General features: G+C 38.9%; 1 protein-coding gene across 1 annotated transcript; it reads left to right on the top strand.

Moving 5' to 3' along the window:
- The first annotated feature begins 1731 nt into the window (after positions 1 to 1731).
- Positions 1732 to 20305, top strand: FETUB (fetuin B). Its single transcript, XM_007450737.1, has 7 exons — positions 1732 to 1959; positions 2293 to 2403; positions 3752 to 3839; positions 5908 to 6077; positions 6791 to 6889; positions 18820 to 18903; positions 19931 to 20305. The coding sequence occupies exons 1-7, from the start codon at positions 1732 to 1734 to the stop codon at positions 20303 to 20305; spliced, it is 1155 nt and encodes a 384-aa protein (XP_007450799.1).
- Positions 20306 to 21368: the final 1063 nt, after the last annotated feature.

The raw sequence follows: 21368 nt of genomic DNA on the forward strand, positions 1-21368 counted from the left end.
TTCTAGAGCGCAGGCTCAGTAGTTGTGGCACACGGGCTTAGTTGCTCCGTGGCATGTGGGATCTTCCCAGACCAGGGATAGAACCCGTGGCCCCTGCATTGGCAGGTGGACTCTTAACCACTGCTCCGCCAGGGAGGTCCCTCACTTTTTTTTAATGTAAATGAAGTCCTTGTTTTAAAAAAACTAAATGAGGCTAAATAGAACACTTTTTTCAAAAGTTTTAAAAATTTATTTTTTATTGAAATATAGTTGATTTAAAACTATATTAGTTGTGTTGGTTTCTGGATGTACAGCCAAGTGATTCAGTTATACATATGTATGCATATTCTTTTTCATATTCTTTTCCATTATGGTTTATTACAGGATACTGAATATAGTTCCCTGTGCTATACAGTAGGACCTTGTTGTTTATCTATTTTATATGTAGTAGTTTGTATCTGCTAATCCAAAACTCCTAATTTATCCCTCCCTCACCCCTTTCTCCTTTGTTAACCATAAGCTTGTTTTCTATGTCTGTGAGTTTGTTTCTGTTTTGTAAATAAGTTCATTTGTGTCATATTTTAGATTTCACATATAAGCAATTTCATATGATATTTGTCTTTGTCCTACTTCACTTAGTATGATAATCTTTAGGTCCGTCCATGTTGCCGCAAATGGCATTATTTCATTCTTTTTTATGGCTGAGTAACATTCCATGATATATATATCTCACATCTTCTTTATCCATTCATCTGTCAATGGACACTTAGATTGCTTCCATGACTTGGCTATTGTAAATAGTGCTGTTAAGAACATTGGGGTGCATGTGTCTTTTTGAATTGAGTTTCCTCTGGATATATGCCCAGGAGTGAGATTGCTGGATCATATGACAACTCTATTTTTAGTATTTTAAGGAAGCTCCATACTGTTCTCCATAGTCGCTGCCCCAATTTACATTCCCACCAACAGTGCAACACACCCTCTCGAGCATTTATTATTTGTAGACTTTTTGACGATGGCCATTCTGACTGGTGTGACGTGATACCTCATTGTAGTTTTGATTTGTATTTCTCTAATAATTAGCAATGTTGAGCATTTTTTCATGTGCCTATTGGCCATCTGTATGTATGCTAAACAAAACTGTTTCTAGCCAGATCCCAAAGTGCTTTAGGAATCTCACGGGGCCTTTATGTAGATGATATGGGGTTAAAGCCCTTTTTCAGATATAACAAGAATGGTGATCCTGGGAGGTGGAGCATGAAATCACTGAGCCCCATTAGCACCGCGATTCTGGGCTCCAAGATGGAGATAAAGATCAGTGTGGCCAGGACATCAGCTAGAGGCAAGGTGCTAGGGGCATGAGAGAACTTGATAGTCTGCATATTCTGACTCAGCTGGAGCCCTGGACACAAACCAGAACTCAGTCATGACCTCCTGGGAGCCTTGACCCAAGGGTTTATTTTGATTCCTTGGGAAACAGTTAGGAAACTGACATCTGTTTACATGTACACATGAATGTGAGATTACTCAGGGGTCTAAGGTTACAGATAGCGGCAAATCCCATCCAAAGTACTGACCCAGGGGAATCCACATTTAGAATTCAGAGATAAAACAGGACATTGTGCTTCAAAACCTGATCACTGGTTTAGCTTGCAATCACAAAGCTGCTCAAGTTGGCTTCAGAGCCCTATAAACAGCCCGGTGCCTGCAGCTCTGCCTACTGACCCCTCCTGGGCCTTGCCCCGCTACAGGATGAGTCTGTTCCTACCCCTGGCGCTCTGCACCCTGGCCGCCTGCTGCGGGGCTACATCTCCACCCCAGCCAGTCCCCAACCCCTCGCCTCTCCTCTCCCTTGCCTGCAACAGCTCATATGTGCTGGATATTGCGAACTTCATCCTGCAGGACATCAACAGGGACCAAAAGGACGGCTACGTGCTGAGCCTCAACCGAGTGAGCGATGCCCGTGAACACAGACAAGAGGTAAGTGGCAGTACCCTCTGGGGCAGGTGTTTGCACAATTTGGGGAGGCTGGCCAGGGGACGGGAACCCAGAGACACCTGTTGGTGGGTGTTTTCCAAATCAGAAACCCTGTTGAGTACATGTTGCGCTCCTCTGCCAGGGTGCTACAAGTTCTTATTGTTATTAAAAACAAGTGCTAACGGCATCTGCTCAGAAACGTGTGTCTCACCGTTTATAAGAAATCTTCACAAACGTCATAGCCTTTGGCTTTGCCATAAAACAGGGACCTTTTTTGCTGGTCTTTAGGGGTTTCTGCTTCATGTGGGTTGTGCATTTCTCCTCCCCTTCCCACAGGCTGGTCTGGGGTCTCTGTTCTATTTCACACTGGACGTGTTAGAGACTGGCTGCCATGTGCTCAGCAGGAGGTCGTGGAAGAATTGTGGGGTGAGGGTCTTACATAAATCGGTAAGTACTTGTGTCCAGGAGCTCGAGGGGGAAAACTAGGTGTTCTCTGTCTACAGCGTGAAGATGGTTCAATGTGTGCCATCTTTAATTGTCCCTCTTTAAAATCTCTTTGGCGGGGTGCCTATGTGGTTATTCCAATTCTACAGACAAAATAGAGTTTAATCAGAGGGGTGTCTGAGGCTCCCACTGGGGTCATGACACCAGTATTGAAAAGTTGCCCCCAAATTATCTCCTACCTCCAAGACTTTTCTGTAGGCTCTGAGCTAGTGTTTAAATTGAGAAAAAAAGATCTGAAGTGTGGTGCTCTAGAAGTGTGTCTAAGGAAAACTGTAGAAGTAATGGGGGGGGAACTTTTTAATTTGTTTTATTTTGCTTTAGTTTGTTTCACTGAACACTGATATGAGATTTGAGGCTGGACACAGGGAGACCTATGGTATGGGAGCTCTCAGAGATGCCATGGAAGGATTTCCTGGAATTAACCAAATTTGTCAAACTGCACCTACCTGGTTTTGAAAAGCAAATAGTCTATTTACTGTATCGTGAATGACATTTGTTAAGGTGACACTAGCTGCTATGACACATACACTAGAAAGCATATACTGATTGCAAAATGGCAGAAGTTGATGCCCATTCACATAAAGTTCAAAATAGAAATTCTTGATCAGGAAGGGGCCTTCCTCCAGGAGTGATTTGGAGACCCAGGTACCTTCCATGTTGTGGCCCTAGACTCTGCTGCCTTCCGCTCGTGGCTTCCGTGGTCACCATGCTCATCTGCATCAAGCTATGGAAAGGGAAAGCGCACGGAGGACAGATAGCACGTGGGAGAGCTTTATGGGCTAGACCTGGAAGTGGTTACACATCACTTCTGCTCACCTTGCTGTGGTTAGAACTCAGTTACACACAGTCTCATCTAAGCAGGAAAGAGGCTGGGAAGAAGTCAAGCTGTGTCTCAGGAGAAGGTTAAACTGTTTAATGATCAGCTGGCAGTTTCCCCACGCCAAACTACTAAAATTGACCTTAAGTTTCTTGTTCTTTAAAAATGAAAGGTCCAGGGCTTCCCTGGTGGTGCAGTGGTTGAGAGTCTGCCTGCCGACGCAGGGGACATGGGTTCGTGCCCCAGTCCGGGAAGATCCCACATGCCACGGAGCGGCTAAGGCCGTGGGCCGTGGCCGCTGAGCCTGCGCGTCCGGAGCCTGTGCATCCGGAGCCTGTGCTCCGCAATGGGAAAGGCCACAGCAGTGAGAGGCCCGCATACCGAAAAAAAAAAGAAATGTCCAATTTCATTCTGGGGGTATTTAAAAATCTTAGTTCATTCCACTGCGTCATAAAATGTATTTGTTGGTTCCAGGTTTATGGTCAATGCAAAGCAATATTTTACGTTAATAAGGCAAGAAGAATTTTCTATTTACCTGCTTATAATTGTACTCTTCGCCCAGGTAAGAGATCACTTTGATTTTGTGCATTTTAATAATAGATGGAAAAAGAGTATTTAACTACACTATGCTATAGTGTATAGGGTTTCTCCCATCCTTACTTCCTATTCATTCCAAAGCCAAGTTCTTCATATATCCAACACTTGCACTGCTCCTCTTCCCACAATTAATCTACATTGTGTCCTACATCAAATCCTACATTTTCAGTCGGACATAAATGGCATAACCTCTTTGACTGGTCCCCAGGCTTCCTTTCTAGCTATTTCTGCCTTATGTCCTTGACTATACCAACTCTGCCCTCCATTCAACTGGATGGCTCACTATTTCCTGAATACACATCACACTTTCCAATCTCTGCATCTGTGTGTTCTTTTCCCTCTGCTGAGGATGCCCTCCACTGATAACCTGTGCCCTTGGAACTCATAAGCATTCCTTAAAGATCATTGTCAATGCTGCTTCCTCCACCACGTTCTCTATTCAAGAATCTCCACCTCCCCTCAAAAAACAAACAAAAAGTGGTGCTTTCCAATTCTACAGCCCTACACAATTTTAACCTAACCGTTCATGGAGTACAGACCATGCACTGCCTTGATTTGGGGTCTTCTGTCTTATATTGTGTAGAACGTTTTATCCCTTCTTCCTCTCTGCTACAACTCTCCCCCAGTTCCTATCAAGTGTAAGGAGTCTGTAATATCATTGAATAAATTAATAAATACATACATTCATTCTGGGTCTCTCTTGGAACAGCAAGCGTCCATGGCATGGGAAAATAGGATACGGCTACTCATCAAACTATTATGTGTGTGTGAGTCCCCTGGGAGATCTTGTTCAAGTGCAGATTCTGATTCCATAGGTATGGGGCAGGGCCTGAGGTTCTGCATTTCTAACAAGCTCTAGGTGATAATAATGCCATTGGTTCCTTTGAGAGGGTAACAGATCTAAACCTTCCTGGTTGTGAAGATGAGACTCGCCTAAATTAGAGGACAACAGCCAATAAAACGGATCAGGTCTTAAATGGAAGTCCTAGGTACCTGAGGTATGGGAGGTCAGGAAATGACATGTGGGGATGGTGCCGCGAGTGACAGCTGTGGGTGTAACTTCCCCACAAAATGCCCGAATGCATCCAAATAAACACACAGTTGATCAAAACAATGTGCTTGCTTTGTCAAAACAACTTCTAGACAAGTTTCCTAGCCTGACTTTTATACAAGTTTTGCCACCCCCAGCTCCTCCCAATCAGACATTCTAGCTGTACCATTAGTGTGATTATCCTATCCAGTCATACAGTGATTTGATCAACTTTTATTTTCCAGCTTACTTGCATTTTCTAACCAAAGAGGGTGTGCTTCCACCTTCCATATGTCATTCACTCACTCATTCATTCAGCAGGTATTTACTAAGCACCAACCATGCATTAGACATTATGTTAGGTGTTGGCGACTAAAAGGTAAATAAAACATGACGGTAATGAAATCCCAACTCAGTCTGCTTTACAGAGGCAATAATGGTGGAAGATATTGAGCTAATTAGGAAAATGTTTTTATACCAATATACAGTTGACCCTTGAACAACATGGGTTTGAACTAAGTATCATGGTCCGCTCATACATGGATTTATTTTTTTCACTAAATACATACTGTAATATTACACTATATGCAGTTGGTTGAATCCATGGATGCAGAACTGTGGATACGGAGGGCTGAATGTAAAGTTAAAGTGGGATTTTTGGCTGTCTGGAGGGTCATCACCCCTAACCGCCGAGCTGTTCAAGGGTCAACTGTACTATATTATGTGTTTTTTAACTAAATTCCTAGGGTAAAAAAATTTGTGTAAGGTGAAAAAATATTGCTTTGTTTCCTTTTAAATTATGAAAGTAATACATGCTCATTGCAGAAAACTCTGCAGTAAGCTAACTTTCTTTCCAAATAATGCTTTTCCACTCCATCCTTGACAAAGCTGAGCATTATCTTTTTTTCTTTCAATCTCTGCTTCTGTTGTGATCATATGATTTATAGGATTATGTATCATTAAGGAGTTTTATTTTTAAACTTGCTCCCTTTGGCATCAACAGTTTCTCAAAGAGAGATTAGCATGATGTGCCCTGACTGCCCCAGCTCCAGCCCCTATGATTTGTCAGACCCCAAGTTCCTGGAAACTGCTACTGAGTCTCTTGCAAGATACAACAATAAGAGCCCCTCGAAGCAGTATTCTCTCGTCAAAATCACCAAGACTTCTAGTCAGGTGAGGCTGAAAGGCCAGTTACAACAATATGTCTCATAACTGTTGCTATCGCTATCGAGGCCCTCTTTTTGATTAGAACCTTAAGAGCCTTTGCTTCATTCCCTACCTTTGGTAACCCTGATGCACATTCAATCATGTTTTAGTTTCTGAGTCATTCCATGGGATTTCCGTTAGAGTTGTGTGGTATGATTTTACTTCATTGCCCTGAAGGCAAGAAGGGAAATGGACTCATAGTCTCCTTGGGTTATTCTACTTAGGTTCACTATTTACTACCACATTCCCATATCTGGTTGACCTCGGACCACTTAGCAAGTCAAGTTCTATTCTGTATTTTAAGTACAGGAGTGGATGTTGAGTTTTATGGGTTAGGGGAAACGTTCATTTGTACCTGAATTATGTTGATATCTATCATATGGAGAAAAGCTAATTTAAAAACAAATTTACATGAGGAAAAATAAGCTCACCCGGGGAAGGTTTTTAGAGCCCATTTAAATCCTTAAGAAGGGAAGAAAGGTATGGTGATTATGTTTTCTAAACAACAAAATCATAATACATGGTTTGATCATGGTGGGGATTACAGGGACAAAAAGAGACCTGTGTTGACAATGACTCTGGGAATGTATGGTTTCTGTAAATATAATGTTGCCAAACCTGAGTCATTTCTCCACTTGAGAAGGTTTGATTTTTATTTCTCACCTCTTGTCTCCTACCAGTGGGTGTTTGGCCCTGCCTACTTTGTAGAATATTTAATCAAAGAGTCATGTACCAAGTCCCAGGCTAGCAGCTGTGCACTTCAGCCCCCTAACTCTGCGGTGAGTATTGTTGAATGTCTTCATAATTTAAGCTTTGTGCTCACAGATCATCTGTATTTTCCATCTATATATTTATTGAGCATAAATTATACATGAAGTGTTGTAATGCATGAGACACTTTTCTTCCCCTTAAGGAGCAACTGACTAGTTAGAGATGGCCCAGATGCAATAATATTTGATTGTAAATGCAGTTTTCATCAGCAATGTGATGGCTTTGCAAAAAATGATCATAGGAGGCTATAAAAATATAGACAAATCTCCTCAGTGGTTGGTGGTAGTCCTGCTTTTATCCAAACAGACCCAGTTACATTTGGAATACAGCATGGTGTTCCATTCCTTGGACCACTCTTTAAGAAGGACAAAGTGAAACAGGGCTTCTTTCAAAGAATGCAACCAAGATGGGGAGGGTGCCCTGAAACTATCTGAAGCACACCTAGTAGGAATGTCAATTGGCAAAATGTATTGTAGCACAATTAGGAAAAATGCAAGCATTTTTCACCCCTTATTCACTTAGTTATAATAAAATTTTATTAAGATATAATTCACACACCATAAAATTCACCCTTTTAAGGTGTACAAGTCAGTGTTTTTTAGTCTATTCATAGAGTTGTGCTGTCATCACCACTATCTAATTTTAGAATATTTTCATCAGCCCAAAAAGAAACTCCACATCCATTAGCAGTCATTCCCCTTGCCCTCTCACCCATGCCCCGGAAGCCACTAGTCTACTTACTGACTCTATGACTACATTTTTTTGAACATTTTATATAATGGAATCACACTGTATGTGGCCTTTTGTGTCTGGCTTCTTTCACTTAGCAAAATGTTTTCAAGGGTTATCCTTGTTCAGCATTGATATATCAGTGCTTCATTTCTTTTAATGGCCAAATAATATTTCATTGCATGGATATACCATGTATTGTTTATCCATTCAACAGTTGATTGATATTTGAGTTGTTTCCTCATTTGAGATGTTATGAATAGTACTACTATGAACAATTGTGTATAAGTTTTTTTTCTTTTGGCTTGCGGGATTTTAGTTCCCCAACCGAGGGTTGAACCTAGGCCCATGGCAGTGAAAGCACCAAGTCCTAACCACTGGACGGCCAGGGAATTCGCTGTATAAGTTTTTATGTATACATATGTTTTCATTTCTTTTGAGTACACACCTTGGAGTGGGACTGCTGGGTCTTATGAGAATTCTATGTTTAACCTTTTAACTAACTGCAAACTGTTTTCCAAAGTGATGGCACCAGTTTCATAATCCCATCAGCAACATGTGCGGGTTTCAATTTCTTCATGTTTTTGCCAATGCTTATTATTATTATCTGTCCTTTTTATTATAGCTATCTTACTGAGTATGCAGTATTCTCTCATTTTGGTTATATTTGAATTTACCTAATGGCTAATGATTGAGTATCTTTTAATGTGCTTTTGGCCATTTGTATGTATTCTTTGGAGGAAAGTCTATTCAAATCCTTTGTCATTTAAAACTTAGATTATTTATCTTTTTATTGTTGAATTGTAAGAATTCTTTACATATTCTGGATATAATCCCCTTATCAGATATATGATTTTCAAATATTTTCTCCCATTCTCTGATTTGTCTATTCATTTTCTTGATGATGTTCTTCGAAGTACAAAAATTTTTAATTTTAATGAAATCTTCTTTATATTTTTTCTTCTGTTGAATGTGCTTTTTGTGTCATATCTAAGAATCCATTACCTAATCCACGATCACTAAGATTTACTCCTCTGTATTCCTCTAAGAGTTTTATAGTTTTAGCTGTAGGTCTCTGACCCTTTCTTTTTCTTTTTTTCTTTTTGGCCATGCTGCTTGGCACGTGGGATCTTAGTTCCCCGACCGGGGATCGAACCCCTGTCCCTGAATTGGAAGCACAGAGTCTTATCCACTGGACAGCCAGGGAAGTCCCCTCTGACCCATTTTTGAGTTAATTTTTGTATATGATATGAGGTAGGAGGTTCATCTTCATTCTTCTGCTTGTGGATGTCCAGTTGTCCCAGGACCATTTGTTGAAAAGGCTATTATTTCCCCCATTTAATTGTATTGACATACTTTTTGAAGATCAACTGACTATAAATGTAAGAGGTTTTTTTTTGAATTTTTTTTTTTGCGGTATGCAGGTCTCTCACCGTTGTGGCCTCTCCCGTTGCGGAGCACAGGCTCCGGACGCGCAGGCCCAGCGGCCATGGCTCACGGGCCCAGCCACTCCGCGGCATGTGGGATCTTCCCGGACTGGGGCACAAACCCGTGTCCCCTGCATCGGCAGGCAGGCCATCAACCACTGCGCCACCAGAGAAGCCCTTTTTTCTGAATTTTTGAATTTTATTTTATTTTACTTTTTATACAGCAGGTTCTTATTAGTCATCAATTTTATACACATCAGTGTATACATGTCGATCCCAATCACCCAATTCATCACACCACTACCACACCCCCTGCCATGTTCCCCCCTTGGTGCCCATATGTTTGTTCTCTACATCTGTGTCTCAATTTCTGCCCTGAAAACCTGTTCGTCTGTACCGTTTTTCTAACTCCATATATATGCATTAATATACAATATTTGTTTTTCTCTTTCTGTTTTTCTCTTACTTCACTCTGTATGACAGTCTCTAGATCTATCCACGTCTCAACAAAAGACCCAATTTCGTTCCTTTTTATGGCTGAGTAATATTCCATTGTATATCCGTACCACTTCTTTATCCATTTGTCTGTCGATGGGCATTTAGGTTGCTTCCATGGCCTGGCTATTGTAAGTATTGCTGCAATGAACATTGGGATGCATGTGTCTTTTTGAATTATGGTTTTATCTGGGTATATGCCCAGTAGTGGGATTGCTGGGTCATAGGGTAATTCTATTTTTAGTTTTTTAAAGAACCTCCATACTGTTCTCCATAGTGGCTGTATCAATTTACATTCCCACCAACAGTGCAAGAGGGTTTCCTTTTCTCCACACCCTCTCCAGCATTTGTTGGTTTTACATTTTCTGATGATGCCCATGCTAACTGGTGTGAGGTGATACCTCACTGTAGTTTTGATTTGCATTTCTCTTATAATTAGTGATGGTGAGCAGCTTTTCATTTGCTTCTTAGCCATCTGTATGTCTTCTTTGGAGAGATGTCTATTTAGGCCCTCTGCCCATTTTTGGATTGGGTTGTTTGTTTTTTTAATATTGAGCTGCATGAGCTGTTTATATATTTTGGAGATTAATCCTTTGTCTGTTGATTCGTTTGCAAATATTTTCTCCCATTTTGAGGGTTGCCTTTTCCTCTTGTTTATGGTTTCCTTTGCTTAGCAAAAGCTTTTAAGTTTCATAAGGTCCCATTTGTTTATTTTTGTTTTTATTTCCATTACTCTAGGATGTGGATCAAAAAAGACCCTGCTGTGATTTACATCAAAGAGTGTTCTTCCTATGTTTTCCTCTAAGAGTTTTATAGTGTCTGGTCTTACATTTAGGTCTCTAATCCATTTTGAGTTTATTTTTGTGTACGGTGTTAGGGAGTGTTCTAATTTCATTCTTTTACATATAGCTGTCCAGTTTTCCCAGCACCACTTATTGAAAAGACTGTCTTTTCTCCATTGTATATCCTTGTCTCTTTGTCATAGATTAGCTGACCATAGGTATGTGGGTTTATCTCTGGGCTTTCTATCTTGTTCCATTGATCTATATTTCTGTTTTTGTGCCAGTACCATATTATGTTGATTACTGTAACTTTGTAGTGTAGTCTGAAGTCAGGGAGTCTGATTCCTCCAGCTCCACTTTTTTCGCTCAAGACTGCTTTGGCTATTTGGGGTCTTTTGTGTCTCCATATAAATTTTAAGATTTTTTTGTTCTAGTGCTTTAAAATATGCCATTGGTAATTTGATAGGGATTGCATTTGAATCTGTAGATTGCTTTGGGTAGTATAGTCATTTTCACAATATTGATTCTTCCAATCCAAGAACATGGTATATCTCTCCATCTGTTGGTATCATCTTTAATTTCTTTCATCAGTAGACATAGTTTTCTGCCTAGGTAGGAAACTTTTGCCTTTTGTCTCCCTAGGTAGGTTTATTCATAGGTATTTTATTCTTTTTGTTGCAATGGTAAATGGGAGTGTTTCCTTAATTTCTCTTTCAGATTTTTCATCATTAGTGTATAGGAATGCAAGAGATTTCTGTGCATTAATTTTGTTTCGTGCAACTTTACCAAATTCATTGATTAGCTCTAGTAGTTTTCTGGTGGCATCCTTAGGATCCTCTATGTACAGTATCATGTCATCTGCAAACAGTGACAGTTTTACTTCTTCTTTTCAATTTGTAATCCTTTTATTTCTTTTTCTTCTCAATTGCCATGGCTAGGACTTCCAAAATTATGTTGAATAATAGTGGTGAGAGTGGACATCCTTGTCTTGTTCCTGATTTTAGAGGAAATGCTTTCAGTTTTTCACCATTGAGAATGATGTTTCCTGTGGGTTTGTCATATATGGTCTTTATTATGTTGAGGTAGGTTCCCTCTATGCCCACTTTCTGGAGAGTTTTTATCATAAACGGGTGCTGAATTTTTTCAGAAGCTTTTTCTGCCTCTATTGAGATGATCATATGGTTTTTATTCTTCAGTTTGTTAATATGGTGTATCACATCGATTGATTTGCGTATATTGAAGGATCCTTGCATCCCTGGGATGAATCCCACTTGATCATGATATATGATCCTTTTAATGTGTTGTTGGATTCTGTTTGCTAGTATTTTGTTGAGGATTTTTGCATCTATATTCATCAGTGATATTGGTCTGTAATTTTCTTTTTTTGTAGTATCTTTGTCTGGTTTTGGTGTTAGGGTGATGGTGGCCTCATAGAATGAGTTTGGGAGTGTTCCTTCCTCTGCAGTTTTTTGGAAGAGTTTGAGAAGGATGGGTGTTAGCTCTTCTCTAAATGTTTGATAGAATTCACCTGTGAAGCCATCTGGTCCTGGACTTTTGTTTGTTGGAAGATTTTTAATCACAGTTTCAATTCCATTACTTAAGATTGGTCTGTTCATATTTTCTATTTCTTCTTGGTTCAGTCTTGGAAGGTTATACCTTTCTAAGAATTTGTCCATTTCTTCCAGGTTGTCCATTTTATTGGCATAGAGTTGCTTTTAGTAGTCTCTTAGGATGCTTTGTATTTCTGCGGTGTCTGTTGTAACTTCTCTTTTTTCATTTTTCATTTTATTGATTTGAGTCCTCTCCCTCTTTTTCTTGATGAGTCTGGCTAATGGTTTATCAATTTTGTTTATCTTTTCAAAGAACCAGCTTTTAGTGTTATTGATCTTTGCAATTGTTTTCTTTGTTTTTATTTCATTTATTTCTGCTCTTATCTTTATGATTTCTTTCCTTCTGCTAACTTTGGGTTTTGTTTGTTCTTCTTTCTCTAGTTCCTTTAGGTGTAAGGTTAGATTGTTTATTTGAGATTTTTCTTGTTTATTGAGGTAGGCTTGTATAGCTATAAACTTCCCTCTTAGAACTGCTTTTGCTGCATCCCATGGGTTTTGGATCGTCGTGTTTTCATTGTCATTTGTCTCTAGGTATTTTTTGATTTCCTCTTTGATTTCTTCAGTGATCTCTTGGTTATTTAGTAACATATTGTTTAACCTCCATGTGTTTGTCCTTTTTACGGATTTTTCCCTGTAATTGATTTCTAATCTTATAGCGTTGTGGTCAGAAAAGATGCTTGATATGATTTCAATTGTCTTAAATTTACTGAGGCTTGATTTGTGACCCAAGATGTGAGTTATCCTGGAGAATATTCCATGCACGCTTGAGAAGAAAGTGTAATCTGCCGGTTTTGTATGTTATGTCCTATAAATATCTATTAAATTTATCTGGTCCATTGTGTCATTTAAAGCTTGTGTTTCCTTATTAATTCTCTGTTTGGATGATCTGTCTAGTGGTGTAACTGAGGCATTAAAGTCCCCCACTATTATTGTGTTACTGTCGATTTCCTCTTTTAGAGCTGTTATCAGTTGCCTTATGTATTGAGGTGCTCCTATGTTGGGTGCATATATATTTATAATTGTTATATCTTCCTCTTGGATTGATCCCTTGATCATTATGTAGTGTCCTTCCTTGTCTCTTGTAACATTCTTTATTTTAAAGTCTACTTTATCTGATATGAGTATTGCTACTCCAGCTTTCTTTTGATTTCCATTTGCATGGAATATCTTTTTCCATCCCCTCACTTTCAGTCTGTATGTGTCCTTAGGTCTGAAGTGGGTCTCTTGTAGACAGCATATATATGGGTCTTGTTTTTGTATCCATTCAGCAAGCCTGTGTCTTTTGGTTGGAGCATTTAATCCATTCACGTTTAAGGTAATTATCGATATGTATGTTCCTATGACCATTTTCTTAATTGTTTTGGGTTTGTTTTTGTAGGTCTTTTTCTTCTCTTGTGTTTCCCACTTAGAGAATTTCCTTTAGCATTTGTTGTAGAGCTGGTTTGGTGGGGCTGAATTCTGTTAGCTTTTGCTTGTCTGTAAAGCTTTGGATTTCTCCATCGAATCTGAATGAGATCCTTGCTGGGTAGAGTAATCTTGGTTGTAGCTTCTTCCGTTTTATCACTTTAAGTATATCATTCCACTCCCTTCTGGCTTGTAGAGTTTCTGCTGAGAAATCAGCTGTTATCCTTATGGGAGTTCCCTTGTATGTTATTTGTCGTTTTTCCTTTGCTGCTTTCAATAATTTTCCTTTGTCTTTAATTTTTGCCAATTTGATTATTATGTGTCTTGGCATGTTTCTCCTTGGGTTTATCCTGTATGGGACTCTCTACACTTCCTGGATTTGGATGACTATTTCCTTTCCCATGTTAGGGAAGTTTTTGACTACAATCTCTTCAAATATTTTCTCTGGTCCTTTCTCTCTTCTCCTTCTGGGACCCCTATAATGCGAATGTTGTTGCATTTAATGTTGTCCCAGAGGTCTCTTAGGCTGTCTTCATTTCTTTGCATTCTTTTTTCTTTATTCTGTTCTGCAGCTGTGAATTCCATCATTCTGTCTTCCAGGTCACTTATCTATTCTTCTGCCTCAGTTATTCTGCTATTGATTCCTTCTAGTGTAGTTTTCATTTCAGTTATTTTATTGTTCATCTCTGTTTGTTGGTTCTTTAATTCTTCTAGGTCTTTGTTAGGCATTTCTTGCATCTTCTTGATCTTTGCCTCCATTCTTTTTCTGAGGTCCTGGATCATCTTCACTATCATTATTCTGAATTCTTTTTCTGGAAGGTTGCCTATCTCCACTTCATTTAGTTGTTTTTCTGGGGTTTTATCTTGTTCCTTCATGTGGTACATAGCCCTCTGCCTTTTCATCTTGTCTATCTTTCTGTGAATGCGGTTTTTGTTCCACAGGCTGCAAGATTGTAGTTCTTCTTGCTTCTGCTATCTGCTCTCTCTGTAAGGGTTTATTTTTGTACCTTCAATTTTATTCCATTGATCTGCATATCTATTCTTATACCAGTACCACACTATCTCCAATATTATAGTTTTGTAGTAAATTTTGAATTGAGAAGTCTGAGCCCTCCTATTTTGCTTTTCCTATTTAAGATTGTTTTGCATATTTTGGATTCTTTCCATTTTCATAATAAATCAACTTTAGAATCAGCTTGTCAGTTTCTATCTTTAAAAAGCAGGAAATTTGATAGGGATTTCATTGACTCTGTAGACCAATGTATATAGTAAGTACTGTCATCTTAAAAATAGTAATTCTTCCAGCCCATGAATATGGGATGTCTTTCCATTTGTTTAGGGCTTATTTAATTTCTTTCAACAATGTTTTGTAGTCTTCAGTGTCCAAAACTTTCACTTTTTTGTATAACTAAGTATTTTTTCCTCTTTGATGCTGATATAATGTATTTGTCTTCTCAATTTTATTTTTGGATTGTTCATTGCAAATATATAGAAGTATAATTGATTTTTGTATTTTGATCTTATATCCTGTTTTTGTAGTTCTAAATGTTTTCTGACAGAGTCCTTAGGATTTTCTGTATACAAGATCATGTCTTCTACAAATAGTTTCAGTTCTTCCTTTCCAATCTAAATGACTTTTAATTCTTACCTAATTTTCTTGACTAGAACTTCCAGTACAATGCTGAATAGAGATGAGGAGAGCAGACAACCTTATCTTATTCCTGATTTTAAGAGGAAAGCATTCAGTATTTCATCATTTAATGTGATGGTAACTGTAGGCTTTTTATAGCTGCTTTTTTATCAAGTTGAGAAAGTTCCCATCTATTCCTACTAGTTTGTTGAATGCTTTTGTCAAAAAACAGTGTTAGAGTTTGTCTCATGCCTTATCTGTGTTAATGAGATAATCGTTTGGTTTTCTTTTTCTCCTTTAATCTATTAGTATTGTACATAACAATGATTTTTTATATTAAAACAGACTTGTGCTTTGGGGATGAATCACAGTTGATCATGGTGTATAACCCCTTTTATATGTTTATGAATTCAGAGTTTTTAAAAAGTTTATTTATTTATTTTTGGTTGTGTTGGGTCTTTGTTGCTGCGTGCGGGCTTTCTCTAGCGGCAGCGAGCGGGGGATACTCTTTGTTGCAGTGCATGGGCTTCTCATTGCAGTGGATTCTCTTGTTGTGAAGCATGGGCTCTAGGCACGTGGGCTTCAGTAGTTGTGGCCCGTGGGCTCTAGAGCGCAGGCTCAGTAGTTGTGGTGCACAGGCTTAGTTGCTCCGTACCATGTGGGATCTTCCCAGACCAGGGCTCGAGCCCATGTCCCCTACACTGACAGGCGGATTCTTAACCACTGTGCCACCAGGGAAGTCCTGAATTCAGTTCGCCAGTGGTTGTTTTTTTCTTTTAAAGATTTTTAATCTCATATAATCTCATATTTATAATTTAATCTCATATTTATAAGAGACATTGGTCTGTAGTTTTTCTGTGTCATATGAGTATAATATTGGCTTCATATAATGAATTGGGAAATATTCCCTCCTCTTCTGTTTTATTTTGGAAGAATTTGTGAAAGGTTGATGTTCATTCTTCTTTAAATATTTGGTAGAATTCCCCAGTGAAGCCATCTGGGCCTAAGCTTTCCTTTGTGGGAAGATTATTTGATTAATAATTCAATCTCTTTACTTGTTGTAAGTCTATTCAGGTTTTATATTTCTTCTTGAGTAAGTTTTGGTAGTTCATATCTTCCTAGGAATTTGTCTGTTTCATCTAAGTTATCCAATTTTCCAGCATACAATTGTTCATAGTATTCCATTTCTATTTCTGAAAGATTAGAAGTGATGTACCCTATTTAATTCCAATTTTAGTAGTTTGAGTCATTTTTTTCTTAGTCTATCTAAAGCTTTGCCAATTTTATTAAGTTTTTCAAAAAAGAATCAACTTTCAGTTTCAGTTTTTTCTCCATTCTTTTTTTATTATCTAGTTCATTTATTTCCTGTCTACTCTTTATTGTAACCTTCTTTTTGTTTGCTTTGGGCTTAGTTTACTTTTCTTTTTCTAGCTTTTTAAGGTAGAAGTTTAGTTTATTGATTTACAATATTTATTTGCTTTTACCATAAGCATTTACATCTACAGATTTCCTTCTAAGAAACGATTCAGCTGCATCTCACAAGTTATACATGTTGTTTTTGTTTCCATTCATCTCCAAATATTTTCTAATTTTCCTTGTGATTTCTTCTTTGGCCAATTTGTTATTTAAGAGTGTTATTTAATGTCTACATATTTGTGAAAATTCCAATTTCCTTCTGTTATTCATGTCTAATTTCATCCCATTGTGGTTGGGGAATGTACTCTGTGTGATCTCAATTCTTTTAAATGTATTGAAGCTTGTTTTATGGTTTAACATAACGTATATCCTAGAGAAAGTTCCATGTACACTTGAGAAGAATGTGTATTCTGCTGTCGTTTTGTTAGGTAAAGCATTCTGTAATTGTCTATTAGGTTCAATTTGTTTATAGTGTTGTTCAAGACTTCTGTTTCTTTGTTGATGTTCTGCAAACTTGTTTTACCCATTATTGAAAATGAGGTTTCCAACTATTATTGTTGAATTATCTATGTCTTCCTTGAATTCTGTCAAGTTTTGCCTAGGTACCTTGGGGCTCTATTATTAGGGGCATTATATTTATAGTTGTTGTGTCTTTCTAATAAATTGAGCCTTTTATCATTATAAAAGGTTTTTCCTTGTCTCTAGTAACAATTTTTATCTTAAAGTAAATTTTGTCTGATATTTATATAGCCATTCCCAGCTCTTTTTTGTTACTGTTTGCATTGTAAATTTTTTTCCGTCTTTTAATTTTCAACCCATGTGTGTCTTTGAATCTGAACTATGTCTCTCAAAAGTCTTTCATAAGCAGTCAATTGAATATTAAGGAATAATTGGGAAAATGTCTTCATCATCTTCTGTAGAATCTCCCTTTCTCACTTCTCAGTGCCATCTTGGGCAGATCACATAGCTTTCTGGTTATATTCAGTAATAAGAACAATTTCACTTAGATTATTAAGATTCACTTTCAGGTATTAAAAATCCCTTTTAGTCAATTCTGAATCAAAACTTCTATCTCATATCCAATTCAAAGCTTTTTCCTCCCTGTAGCTCAAGCCTGACCTAGAGCTTAGAACCTGCTGTGAAGAAGGAGTCAAGGTCTCTCCTTTCACTCTTTCTCCCCCTCCTGCAATCATTTATCTAACTGTGGCTCTTCCAAGTTCCAGGAAGAATGAGAGAGGAATTAGAGAAAAGAGTTTAAAGTCTTTTACATAACTGGACCTGCAGTTGTAATTTTCTCTTGGTCTACACTGGCCCTCTGTTTACACTTGAAAAAAATGCATACTCTATTACTCTAAAATTTCTCTTCTAGGAATTTACCCTAAGGATATATGAAAATAGCTTCAATGTTTAAACATAAAAAATTAGATTCAGGGCTTCCCTGGTGGCGCAGTTGTTGAGAGTCCGCCTGCCAATTCAGGGGACACGGGTTCGTGCCCCGGTCCGGGAAGATCCCACATGCCGTGGAGCAGCTAGGCCCATGAGCCATGGCCGCTGAGCCTGTGCGTCCGGAGCCTGTGCTGCGCAACGGGAGAAGCCACAGCAGTGAGAGGCCCGCGTACCGCAAAAAAAAAGAAAAGGAAAAAAAAATTAGATTCAATCCAGCTTCTAACAAAAGAGAACTTGTTAAATAACACAGAGGAATATTAGGTAGCCATTATAAAGAAAATCATAGAAAACTATTCAGTGTCATAGACGGATTTTCACTATATATTGTTAAATGACAAAAGAGAGTTATAAAATATTATGAATAGTATAATTCTATTTTTCTAGAAGAAAAATTATGTATGCATAGGAAGAAATGTTAGGAGAAAAGAAATCAAATCACTGCAGGAAATGGGTACCTTTCATGTAGTTACAGGTCTTTTTATTTTCTATTTGTTTATCCATATTCTAAATAACTGTTTATTACATTTCTAATAAGAAAACAAAATAATTTTATTTTTAAATAAAGAAAAATGTAAGGAGATGAGAGTACTCTTGTCTGAGAAGCAAAAACTCAGGTGGAACACACATAAAGAGCTGCTATATGAGAGATGAAAACAAGTTTTCTAGTTGACCCAAGGGTAGAATTGTGGCCAAGAGATAGACTCAGATTTCTGTGTCTGTTCTATAGACACAGATTTCTGCTCAATACAAAGAATTTTCTAATAGAGTTTGTTCCTCAAGAAATCCTGAGTTTCTCTCATCGGAGGTAATTTAGCCTAGTTTGGGTGATTATTTGGTAGGGATGAGCTAAAGAATTGGCTCAGAGCCTACCTATTACATGGTAGGAGCATGAAAGTGTTGATTGGCTGTGTGTCTATGTAATCAGAAAGCAAGTTGATTTCCATTTATGATCATTGATAATCATAATACACATGTGACATTGTATTTTCCTTTTTTTAGCCTGTTGGTATTTGCCACGGTTCTCTTAGTGAACGAGACTCAGAAAAGTCGGTCTCCGTGACTTGTGACTTCTTTAAATCAGAGGTATTTTTTAGTCTAATTGGTTGTCTTTCTGTGAATAAAAGAGCAGATTATTTTAGTTGCCCCTACCCTATCCTCTCCTTTTATTTTCCTAAAATTCATGATCACCACTTTATTCAGGGTGTCCTAAGGCCACATCCACAGGGTAGCTAAAAGAAAAACCTGTCACCCTTTCTTTTAGTTACAACGTGGTCCCTATAGCATAAGTAAGACCCCTGTAGCTTGAGTGGCTCAGGCCTCTGAGATATTAAATTCAGTGTCCCAAAGACTCTTACCCTGCACCATAGGTAGAAGTCGTTTCCATGGAAATACTGAATCCTTTTTCAGAAGTATTTATTGAGCACTTACCATAAGGCAGCCTGGTGTAGTTGAGAGGGTGGATGAGACAGGCCACCTGGGTTCCAGTCCTGTTCTGCCACCTACAAGTTGTGTGAACATGGACAATTTCCTACCTCTCTGAGTCTTGGTTGCCTCATCTATAGAATTGGATTGCAATACTTACCTCCTTCAGATCCCCATGAGAAACAGGTCAGAGGATCTGGTTGAAGGGCACTGCCCTGGGGCTGGCACAGAATAAACAATCAATAAAGGTGGCTTCTTCTGCCACTACTAGGAGTGGGGAGACACCTTACTAGGAACTTTGAACAAGCCATCTTACCTCTCTGGATCATTGTTCAGCTCTGAAATTTGTGAAGCCTACAGTCAAGCTTCTAAAGGTTGGGTTCCCCCTGGCCCTTATCTGTCTTGCTTTTTAACCATTTATTTATTTAAAAATTTTTTTTGGCCACGCAGCTTGTAGGATCTTAGGTCCCCAACGAGGGGTTGAACCACAGCCCATGGCAGTGAAAGCCTGGAGTCTTAATTACTAGATGCCAGGGAATTTCCTTTAAGCCCTTTAATCAGAGGCCCATCTAGCTAGTCTCCCTTTGAAAATTCCATCAGAAAGGCACAGAACAGCATAACCTAGTACCAGGCATGGCAGGGATTTTCTTGGAGGACATTCCCTTATTTGAAAGCATTCTTATTTCAGGATCCCACCCCTAGAGGTGAAAACTCTACTGTTAACCAGAGACCTGTGAACCTGTTCAAGGTGGAAGAGCCCCAGAAGAAAAACACAGCTCCCACCAACTCATTCGCCAAAGCTGTGCCCAAAGGATCTGTCCAGTACCTTCCTGACTTGGATAACAAGCCTAAAGGTTCCCAGGGAACGGGCCCTGTTGAGGCCTTCCCTGTGCAGCTGGATCTAACCACAGATCCCCAAGGAGAACCACTGGATGTCTCCTTCCTCTTCCTGGAGCCTATGGAGGAGAAGCTGGTTGTCCTGCCTTTCCCCTCAAAAGAACAACACTCTGTTGAGTGCCCAGGACCAGCTCAAGAGGACAACGCTCTTATTCTCCCACCTTGAGAACCATGTAGAGGATCCTGGGCGACATACTGCCCTACAGGAGATGAGAGGCGTTGGGAAAAGGGGGACAGAGAAAGAGTTCAAACATAGAGAAGGCTAATAAAGTAATAAAGTATGTCTTTTTGACTCCTCTTGGTCTCATCACGTTGCCCGGAAATGGAAATAAGACTTAACTGTTCACTTGCACACTGGGCTGCATCCCTCCTAAACCACCCAAGGCCCCATGCCATGGATAGATGCCTCTCATATCATCTGCCTCTCTCTTTGTAATGACTTCTTACTTTTAGCTAATTGTTTCTGATATAGGGCCTTACTCAAGTATGTCCTCATCTTTCTGAGGTTAACCTAAAACAAATAGACTGAAGATATTTCTCCAGCAAAGATGGGTTTATTCAGGATCAGCAGAGGGCTGTGATTCGGGGTCTGTAGCTGTGGAGAGCCACATGCAAGCCCCCAAACAGCAAGCGAAGGAGAAGCCCTTCACGGAGAGGAAAAGGAAGTTGGAAGGGCCATACTAAACAAAAAGTCCGTGGCTTTTCATTGGCTGAGTCCTTGCCAGGAAAGAAACGTCTTTCTTCTTCCTATAGGACTGTACTATTGTCACAGGTGAGAGCTCTCCCTTCTGGTCTCCCAACTCTATGAACTGAGGTTTCTGTTTATTAATTTTTTACCTTTCTCCCCTTTTAATCAAGATCTTTCTCTGAAAGCATCACTGATCAAGAGTCAGTATTCTAGTTTCAATGGCTTTTTGTCATTCAGTGTCAGGAAGGACCTTTCCTTGGTGTAGTGTCTCAAATCGAAGGGAAAGTACAAAGATTAGAAACCTATTAAGGTCACATTTAAATGACAAGAAGGGGTAGGAGGGAGAACTCTCAGGCCCTTTTTATCTAAAGTTCATATTTTATCAAGATCCTAGACATTGGAGATCATCTGAAGCATTATATAATCAAAATTTTGGCAACAAGCTTCCAACAGGCCTGTTCTGGTTATCCTGGGAAAGCTGTCTCATCAGCTGTCATCTGCTTCAATTCTGGGAAATCTTTACTTTCAGGTGACCAGATGA

Source organism: Lipotes vexillifer, unplaced genomic scaffold (assembly GCF_000442215.2).
Source record: "Lipotes vexillifer unplaced genomic scaffold, Lipotes_vexillifer_v1.1 scaffold874, whole genome shotgun sequence".
In the NCBI taxonomy this organism is placed as follows: Eukaryota; Metazoa; Chordata; class Mammalia; order Artiodactyla; family Lipotidae; genus Lipotes; species Lipotes vexillifer.

Coding starts and splice junctions, on each gene's coding strand:
- FETUB (XM_007450737.1), top strand. CDS start 1,732: ATGAGTCTGTTCCTACCCCTGGCGCTCTGCACCCTGGCCGCCTGCTGC. Junction 6,890..18,819: donor TTCAGCCCCCTAACTCTGCG/GTGAGTATTGTT, acceptor TCCTTTTTTTAG/CCTGTTGGTATTTGCCACGG. Junction 18,904..19,930: donor GTGACTTCTTTAAATCAGAG/GTATTTTTTAGT, acceptor TTCTTATTTCAG/GATCCCACCCCTAGAGGTGA.